This window comes from Elephantulus edwardii, unplaced genomic scaffold (assembly GCF_000299155.1).
Source record: "Elephantulus edwardii isolate Elephantulus edwardi_28Jun2011 unplaced genomic scaffold, EleEdw1.0 scaffold00032, whole genome shotgun sequence".
Classification (NCBI taxonomy): domain Eukaryota; kingdom Metazoa; phylum Chordata; class Mammalia; order Macroscelidea; family Macroscelididae; genus Elephantulus; species Elephantulus edwardii.
The window spans coordinates 10,251,617-10,262,001 of record NW_006399782.1 but is presented as its reverse complement, the minus strand read 5'-3'; the positions used below and the strand labels follow the sequence as shown (position 1 = coordinate 10,262,001).

The window sequence follows — 10,385 nt, the reverse complement described above, 5'->3', positions numbered from 1 at the left end:
GGATCAGAGACCAGGGAGTAAAGCCACAAACCATAAAATTCATAAGAGACAAACTGAGATTAGAAGGCCTAGTTTGGGGTATTAAAAAAAGACTGCCAGATAGAGTGAGAAATGGCACAATCTGGAGAGGATAAAATTGATGAATGTGACGTTCTAAGAATTAAATCTCTGTGCACATCAAAACACTTTTTTGGACAGGGTGAAAAGAAAACCTACTGACTCGGAACAAACATTTTTCAATACAAGCTCAGACAAGAATCTCATAACAAAAGTTTGCAGAATACTCCTGGGCCTCCACAAGAAAAAGACAGATAACCCAGTTACAAAATGAACAAAAGACATGGAAAGAATTTTCACAGAGGAAGATGTATTAATAACAAACAGACACATGAAGAAATGTTCCAAATCACTGGAAATAAGAGAGATGCAAATCAAAAACAAAATTAGTACTATCTCATTCCAGTTAACAATGGTAAAGTTTAACAGGGCTGCAAGTACACTGGAGATGATGTGGCAAGAAAGGAACTCTTATACACTGTTGGTAGGATTGTAAAATGGTGCAACTGCTCCAGAAGGCTTAAAAACCTGAACATAGAAATTCCATATGATCCAGCTATTCCACTACTTAGAATATATCTTGAGAAAATGAGAACTGAGGCAAAAACAGAGATTTGTACACCAATGTTCATAGCAGCGTTATTCACCATCACAAGAACATGGAAACAGCCCAGATAGCCAAACACAATTGAATGGATTGAGAAATTATGGTATATTCAGTCACACAATAGAATACTATGCAGCACACAGGAGCAATTATTTTGTAAATTATTGCCTAATTTGGGAGGGACTGGAGAGCATTATGCTGAGTGAAATAACTCAGTCCCATAAGGACAAGTACTGTAGAAAGCTATTATTGTAGAATAAGTATGAGGATCCGGGGGGGTAGAGTAGGGTAGAAGCAAAGGGGTGAGGATGTGGGAGTGGAGTTAGTCAAGGGGTCACATAATTTGATAGGTAGGGGTGAGGAAAATGGGAAGGAGCTGATGTGAAAACAATATATTCAAATTTTGTAAATAAACTAGTATAATTTTTTTTAAAGTTAAAAACAGGGACAATATACAAGGACTTCACCTAATGGACCACACAGGAATTAGATTGACTATATCTCTGGAAAAAGACACTGGAAAAGTTTGACATCAGCAGTAAAACCCAAGCCAAGTACTGACTGTAGAACAGATTATCAACTAACCAAATAGAAGTTCAAATTGAAGGTGAAGATAATTAAATCAAGAGAGAATCAAAATATGACCTTAAGTGTATGTACCACAGCTAAATTTGAAACTATGTTAAGAATACATTTTATGTATTTAATGGTAATAACCAAAGACCAGATAAGCTCTGTAATGACATCATCCTTGAAGAAAGCATAAATTCATTATAAAGCAAGGAGGAAAGAAAAGACAGAATTGAGTATCAGAATAAATTCTGAAGGGATTAAAAAAGAAAAAAATGGAAGGCATTTTGAGGTAAGAAAACCAAATAGAAGACTTCAAATGGGCAACTTGAGAAAACCAAAAGGGAAGAACATGCCCTGTATTTCTCACAATAAAAGGACTGAAGAATAAATTCAAGCCTCAGGTTGCAATTCTGAAGAATTCTGTAAGTAAAATCTTGTGTGATGTAGGAAACATCAAAAGAAGACGGAAAAAAACAGTGTACCAGTAAGAATTTGTCAGCACTGAACCATTTCATGAAATGTTTGATTAAAACCCAAATGTAGTGAAGGAAGAAGTTCAAGTTACACTGAAGATGGTGGCAAAAAAAAATAAGGCCCTGGGAATTGATGGAATGTCAATTATGTGTTTCAGAAAACAGATGCACCCTAGACATGCTCACTAATCTGTACAAATATGGAACAGCTATCTGGCCAACTGATTGAAAGAGATCTATATTTGTTCTCATTACCAAAGTAGATGATCCAACGAAATGTGGGAATGTATTGAACAATATCATTAATGTCACATGCAAGTTAAATCTTTCTGTAGATTATTTTTTCTTTTTTTTAATTAAATTTTATTAGTTTTAATGAACATTTACAGAAATTTTGGGTTTCCATTCATTCATTGTTGCACTATTTTCTCTACCCTCCTCCCCAGTTCGTTTCTCTTTTTCCCCCCTTGAAAGTCTGTTTTAATTGTCCAATTGCCACAGTGCTTGTCAAAGCCAGTTCTGATTAATCTCCTTTGTCAGTGTGTCCTTTGCCATTCCCTATCACTCCTCCCTGAGAGAGACTTCACCCTGATTCATAAGGAAAAGGGAACAGTGTATTCTCTCAGCTACTTCCTGCTGAAAAGGGACTCTGTAGGTTTCAGGGTGAAGATCTTCTCTCACTACTCTAAAGGGCCCCTCTGTGGATTATTTTAAAATGACTGGAAGAACATATAGACAGAAGAGTACCAGAAATATAAGCTATATTCAGAAAAGGTGATGACACAAGAGATGTCTTTCCAGCTGTCATGTGTCTCTTAGGTGATAGTAGAGAATACAGAAAAGATATTTGTATTTTATTGATGGGGCTGGAATCCAGATGAGAAGTTGTCTGGAGCAGCCAGATTCTACAGAGATTTGTTTTTTAGTTCTGGTGAGGATTAGGGTGAATGTTTACTCGCCACTGGGTGTGAGCTGATTTTACTCGGCCTCCTATTTAAAAGTGCATTTGGTCCCGAGGGCCTGCTGCCCTTGGGCCTGGTTTTAATTGTTTTTGGTCAAACATTCTTCTAAGTGGTATATCACTGCTCTTCCAGTTTACTATATACAGAGGTAACTCATTGATACCATGATGCTAAACACTGAGACACTGATGGTGTCAAATTTGATAATGGTTATCCATGGTGGACAGTGTTTGGTGGAGCTCCCTGATTAAAACAAGCTTGGAAGCAGGAGTAGCATCCACTTTCGAAATAGTTTGCCTCCGGAAACTCTAGGAACACGGAGAAACTATAAAAGTTAAGTTAAAAGTGATCAGGTCTTTCATTCATAGGGCTGCTATGAGTCATCTACAAATCAATGGCACTTAACGACAGTAACATATTTTATTGATTATGTGAAGACATTTGACTGGATCATAACAAATTATGGCTAGTATTGAGAAGAATGGGATTCCTAGAACAAACAATTCATTGCGTTCATGTGAAACCTCTACGTTGACCGAAAAGTAGTTTTCAAAAGAACAAGGGAACATTACATGGTTTAAAAATCAGAAGTGTGAACCAGGGCTGTATTATTTCTCAATATCCATTTAGTCTGAATTATAAGTAAATCACCAAGAAGCTGGACTACATGAAGAAGAATATAGCATCAGGGTTGGAGCAAGACTCATCAACAACGTGTGTTACACAGATAACACCATTTAGCTTGCAGAAACTGAAGACAACTTACTGAAGATGAAAAGCTATCGCCTCCAGTATGGGTTACATCTCACTTAACATAAAGAAAATAAAAATCCTCATGTCTAGACCAATACTGATAAGATGGAGTAAAGGTTAAAGTTACCAATTCTTTCCTCTGTCTTATATCCAGAATCAACCCTCCTGCTATCAACAGTATAGATATCAAAAGTTGTGCTGTGTTGGGAAAGCCTTCTGGGAAGATTTGTTCCAAAGAACTAAAGAGTAAAGATGTCAGTTTTAATAGTAAGGTACACCTGATCCAATCTATGATATTTTTATTTATTTTATTATTTTTGTGTGTGTAACATCAAATCAGATCTGACTGGTACTGGAGGAGATTGCCCCTCCTTCTCCAGCAGAGCATCTGGTGGATTTGAACTGTGTACCTCTGGGATTGCAATGGAGCTTTTTGCCAGTAGGCCACCAAAGTTCCCTAAATACTTTTAATTGCCTCCTATAAATCTGAAAGTTTGGCAACAAATAAGGATGACAGAAGAAGTCAGTGCCTTTGTGTTGTAGTACTGGAGAAAAGTACAGAACAGCCCAGAATAGCCCGTGTACTGCCAAAACAAACAAATCCGACTTGAAGGAATTGCAGCTGGGTTAGGTTGCTCCTTAGAGACAAACCTAAGTTTGCCTCTATCAAAACTAGTTATGTACTGACTATAAATATTCCCTCAATCATCTCTTATAAAAATCTTTGTTATTATTTTTGATTGGTTTGCATCCAATAACGTTTGTACCTTATGTTTCACTTATGTACTTTGTGTTTTGTACAATCTTTCATTTATATTGTATTTCATACAATCATTAATGTACAGTGTACTTTATATAATTAATTACCATTGATCTAGGCCTTTTATTACCCTATCTTTTTTTAGTCCCCATTAAGTATTCTTTTGATACTTCCAGGATCATTCAAAATTTTGCCCACAACATCTCTCAGTATTGCAACTTGAATTTGTTTTTCAGATTTTTCAGCTTGAGAAATGACATTTGAGTTCTTCTCCTTTTTTATTCTCCAACTCCAGTTCTTTGCATATTGCATTATAATACTTTGCTTTGTCTTCTCAAGCTGCCATTTGAGCTTCGATCATCTCTTTTATTTCAGCATTTCTTTCTTTTGTTTTGGCTTCTCAATGCTCTAGTGCAATTTTCAGAGTATCTTCTGACATCCATTTTGGTCTTTTCTGTCTCTTCTTTGTAATGACTTTCTACTTTCTTGAAGAATGATGCCTTTGATATCATCCCACAGCTCATGTGGTCTTTGATCATTCTTGAGCTGTTTTTTTAACTCAGGTGGGATATACTCACCTGAGTTTTTGTGGACCTGCTTTCATTTTTTTCAATTGCAGTTTGAATTTCCACATGACTAATTGATATGTCTGTTACACAGTCAGTGCCTGGCCTGGTTTTGACAAGAGAACACTGTAGTTTAACATCAAGAGAGGCGTGGGTCAGGGCTTTATCCTTTTTTCTGTACATTTCACTGCATATGCTGAACAAATCATTCAAGAAAGTAGATTTTGTGAAGAAGCATCAGGATTGGAGGAAGACTCATCAACAACAATCTTCCTTATTGCAGAAGATAACGATCACAGCCTAAAATATGGATTGTATCTCAGCATTAAAAAGAAACACCCAACATAGATCCTCATTACTGAATCGGCAACATCCTGATAGATGGAGAAAAGATTGACGTTGTCAATGATTTGATTTTGCTTGCATCCACTATCAAAACCATCAGTACCAGCAGTCAAGAAATCAAAAGATGTATTATGAAAACAATATATTAAAATTCTGTAAATAAACTAGTATATAAAAAATATTTTAAAAAAAGATTTCTTACACTGGGAAAGTCTGCTACCAGAGACCTCTTCAAAGTATTGAAGAGCAGCGATGCCAACTTAAAGACTAAGGTGCACTTGATTTACGCTTTTCAGTTACGTGCTATGCATGTGAGAGCTGGACAATGAATAAGGATGACAGAGGAAGGATCAATGAATTGAATTGTGATGATGGAGAAGAATGCTGAGAGTTCCCTGAGCTGCCAGAACAACAAACAGATATGTGTTCAACATACTGGAGCCAGAGAGCGTCTTATAGGCCAGGATGGTAAAGCTTTGTCTCACAAACTTTGGGAATATTATTAAGAGAGGCTGTTTCTTGGAAAAGGATAGCATATTTGGAAAAGTGCAGTTTCAGCAAAGGAGAAGAAGACCCTCAATAGGATGGACTGACACAGTGGCCACTGCAATTGGGTTAAGTTTATCAGAAATTATAAGGATGGTGCAGGATAGGACAAGGTTTAGATCTGTTGTTCACAGGGACACTGAGTTGAAAACACTTAACAACAACATTCTATACACTAACTCTTCTTTATATTACTTACTTATTTTGGTTTCTTATTATAACTGTTAGGGAGCTCTGGTGGCCTAGAGGTAAGAAGTTGCACTGCAATCTCAAAGACACACGGTTCAAATCAGCTGCTCCTTGGGAGAAGGATGGGCAGTCTCCCCCTGTGGAATTAAACTGCCTCTGAAAACCTGCTGGAAAGTCAGTTGTGGGTCTGGTCTGACTCAACAGTACACAACAATAACAACATGATAGTTGTTATATATGTCTTCTTGAAGAGATTGAAATTCAGTAAACTAGGCAAAGGGTTAGAGGTCTTTGCTTCACTAATAGCTAAGCAATTTGCTCAAACTTTATAAAAATGTGCATATAGAGAAGGAAATAATAAACAGAATTTTCCATGAATGAGTTACAGACTGAGAAAGAAACAAGCAAAAGGGCCTGAGTATCTTTTAACTGCCCTTACTGGGCCCTGGCAGAAAAAGTAGTCTCTAACTAGTAACAGAGACAGGATGAAAGAAAGAATTTTCCATAGTTTCATGTTGGTTTTTTCCCCACTTTATCACATCTTTTAATATCTTTATTTTTTTTCAGTCACAGTTCATATTGTATTTCTTTATGCTATTTTTAGTTATTACCTAGATATAAATTATTTATAACTCTAATAATACTTAGTATAACTCATTGCATTTTATCTATATTAATTTTCCTTCTCTCACTATTTGTAGTTATGCCTTACTTCTAAGTAATATGACTTGAGTAAGTTTTTCAATCTTGCTAGGTCCATTTTAGCATGTTTAAATTGTAAAAATAATACCAGTCATATGTTTGTTGTGTACTGTCAAGTTTGACCGATCTATAGCTGTTTTTAGAGGTTTTTAATTCCACGGGAGGAGATTGTCCATCTCCCATGGAGCAGCTGGTGGCCTCAAACTGTGTGTCTTCAGGATTACAGTGCAGCTTCTTGTCACTAGGCCACCAGCGCTCTCACCCGTCATATAGGATTAAATAAAATATGTGTTTCCGTGAAATCTGGCAAATCTGGCACATAATAGGCCCTCAGATGATCACTCCAATGTAAAGAGTTTGGTTTGGATTTGGGTTTTTTTGGTTTGTTTTTTTTTCCCTTTTTTAAAAAAGGTTATTTTAAATAGAAATAGGTAAAGTCTCCACATTATTAGAAATGTATCTTCTGATCACCTTGACTTATCTTCTATGTGAATAATTTTCCAAAGCATGATTTCAGTCAAAAGTTTTGAGTTTTAATTCCTCTCACAAATTACAGTCTAGACTATAGGATAGGAAATTTACGTAACTTTTATTTATGCATGATATGACTTTTTGTAGCCTTTTATAAATACGTCTGTAGAAAGTTGAAACCTCATGTAATCTGATTTGTTTTAGAAAAATTGCATTATGTTTAAGTGTTATTGCTATAATTTTAATATTTTTCTTTTGGAATGTTAGAATGATGTGATATATCAACTCTTTTATTTGTTTTAAAATATTTTATTAGGCTATTCATTCAATTGATTGGCATCATGAGGGAAGACAGTTCATGTGCAGCCATTCTGATGGCAGTTTGACTTTATGGAACCTGAAAAGTCCAAGTCGCCCTTTCCAGACCACAATTCCACATGGTAAGATGTATGCTTTGAAAAAAAAACTAAGCACTGAATATATAGAGCCTTGATTGAGAGTAGGAGAGATGCAAAATAATGTTTGGTAGAGAGAGCTTTTAAAACATGGCTGATACCTCTTCCAGAACTCCACATTGTATGTCAACCTTTGTCCTCCAGTTTACCACATTGTAATCTGTGCTTGTTACATAAAAGTCTTATTATATAGGTGAAATTAGGATGAGGTATTTTTGGGTGTGATTATTTACCTTTTTTGATGCCTAGCACTTCTTGAGGAAGTTCTTTTTTTTTTCTTTTTTTAGACCCATAGCCAAAATTTAATGACTTGTTTAATAATTACATATTGTGAAGAGAGTTTAATAGATATACTCTACAGCTCTACTACCCATTAATGTGGTATGGAGAAAGAAATAAAATGGTTTGACTTAATATATTTTTTAAATTTTCCTCTGATTTATTTACAAAGTTAGAATACATTGTTTTTCACAAAAGATCCTTCCCATTTTCTTCACCCTCCCCTCATCAACTTGTGATTGACACCCTAACCTCCCACCCGTCCTCACCTCTCTATTTCTACCATCACCTACCCTCCTTGGATCCTCATACTCATTCTACAATAACGGTTTTATACAGTATTTGTTCTTGTAGGACTAAATTAGTTTACTCAGCATATTGCACTCCAGCCTGTTCTAAGTTACAAAATCACTGTTCCTGTGTGCTGCATAATATCTCATTGTGTGAATTACCATAACTTCTCAATCCATTTGTCTGTGGTTGAACATCTGGGATGTTTCCATGTTCTTGCAATGGTGAATAATGCTGCTATGAACACTGGTGTACAAGTTTCCATTTGAGCCTCAGTTCTTATTTTCATAGTGTATATGTCAAGCAATGGAATGACTGGGTCATATGGAATTTCTATGTTCAGCTTTTTAAGGAAATGACAAACTGCCTTCCAGAGTGGTTGTACCATTGTACAATCCCACCAACAATGTATAAGAGTTCCTATCTCCCCACATCCTTTCCAACGTTTATTACTTGCTGTCCTAGTAAACTTTGCCACTGCTACTGGAGTGCAATGGTATCTCATTGTGATTTTGATTTGCATCTCTCCTATTGCCAGTGATTAGGAGCATTTCTTCATAAGTCTGTTGGCCATTTTAATATCTTCCTCTGTGAAAATTCTTCCCATGTCTTTTTCCCATTTTGTAGTTGGGTTATCAAACTTTGTTGTTTGGAGGCCCAGGAGTTCTATATCATTTTGTTATGAGACTCTTGTCTGAGATGGTGGTATTGTCAATGTTTATTCCCAGTCAGTAGCTTTTTTTCTCACTCTGTTGTAAAAAGTTTTTTATGAACACAGGGATTTACTCTTTAGAAGGTCCCATACATCAATTTTATCCTGTTGAGATTGTACATTTCTGGCTGTATTTGGCAGTCTCTTTATACCATCATAGCTAGGGCTTCTAAGCTTGATCCCAGTTTGTCTCCTATGAACTTTCTTGAGCAACTTCTTTTAACCTAGAAGCCACTATTCCCTAACTCTGGTCTTTAGAATAAGAGTTTTCTGTGTAGTGTGAATATTTTATTTCCTCTCGATTATTAGCAAATAGGAAGCTCTGAGTTGTGCTGCAATCCCAAAGGCATACAATTTGAATCCACTAGTTGCTCTGTGGAGAAGGATGGCCAATCTCCTCCCATGCAATTTACTGCCTCAGAAAATTCAATGGAGGATCAGCTGTAGGTGGGTTCTGACTCAATGTCACATAATAAGAAGACGACAGGATGAAATGGATAGGTAATATGTTTGAAGCCATAGGTATAATGCAGGAAATAAGGCTAATTTTAAGAGCAGAAAGGCAAGACTTACTTCTAGAACAAACTCACATGCTATGTTAGTTAAATGAGACTGATTGTTTTCTAAATTCTCTGATTTGTTGAATTTCTACCATTTTCTTCCATTAAATTAGGAGTATTTATTGTTTTGTAGTTTGCACTTATCTTGTTTATTGAAAAGAAATGTTTAGGATTCATGTTGGATATGTGTATCTGGACAGAATAAAAAAGTAAAATGAGTTATTATACTTCAGATGGCCAAATTGTTTTGGAGAATATTGGTGATTAAGTTTCATGCTTAGTTTCCATTATAGTTTATGGAAAAAAACAAAGGTAAAATAGTAAAAAGTTAGTCAAACAGGGTACATAGTTTTTGGGCAACTGTTACTGTATCATTTATAAAATGGTGAACCATTATAAAGTATAATATTAAACCACTGGTATACAAACCATTGGGTTTATATCATATAAACTAAAATGATTTCACAAAACCATTCCAATTCATATTGGTCTTTTTTCATAGTTGCATGCTCCATCTGTAAATTATGGAACTACCATAGCATTTAAATGTAGATACTTCATTTAAAGTTTTATACTTAATGCTTTTAGAGGCTATATTTAAAGATTACCATTGTGAAAACCTGGGAAAGATGTTTGTTATACCTGTCAGTCAGCATTAACTGTTTGCTTCTCTGGTGTGTTCTTCCTTAAAATATTTTACTATTATTTATTATTCTAATACTCCTTATCCTTAATTTTTAAAATTTTTTTTCTCTATCAATAATTTCTATAAACATTCTTTTTTTCTTGATTGGTACAATATTTGTCCTTTTGTGACTGACTTCTTTGACTCTACATAATATTGTCTAGATGCATTTACGTTATGCAGCATTTATGGAGTTCTTTATTCTTTTCAACACTACCAGGCTTTTCATAGCTTTCTGTGCAAATAGTTTCTTTATCCATTCTTTCATTGGTGGAAACTTGAGCTGTTTCATTTCTTTGCCATTGTAATTCATGCTGTAGTGAACATAGACATGCATGTATCTGTTCGTGTTGCAGCTCTTATTTCTTTTTTAAAAAATTATTTTGTTATTATTAATTT

At 35.3% G+C, this 10,385-nt stretch overlaps 1 protein-coding gene across 2 annotated transcripts in view; it reads left to right on the top strand.

Annotated features, from left to right (window-relative positions):
- Positions 1-10,385, top strand: part of STXBP5L (syntaxin binding protein 5-like) — a 405,474-nt gene that overhangs the window by 203,786 nt on the left and 191,303 nt on the right. For both annotated transcript variants that reach the window (XM_006884245.1, XM_006884246.1), the window contains exon 8: positions 7,321-7,444. In XM_006884245.1, the coding sequence (XP_006884307.1) occupies positions 7,321-7,444 (124 nt within the window). The remainder of the gene's footprint in view (positions 1-7,320; positions 7,445-10,385) is intronic.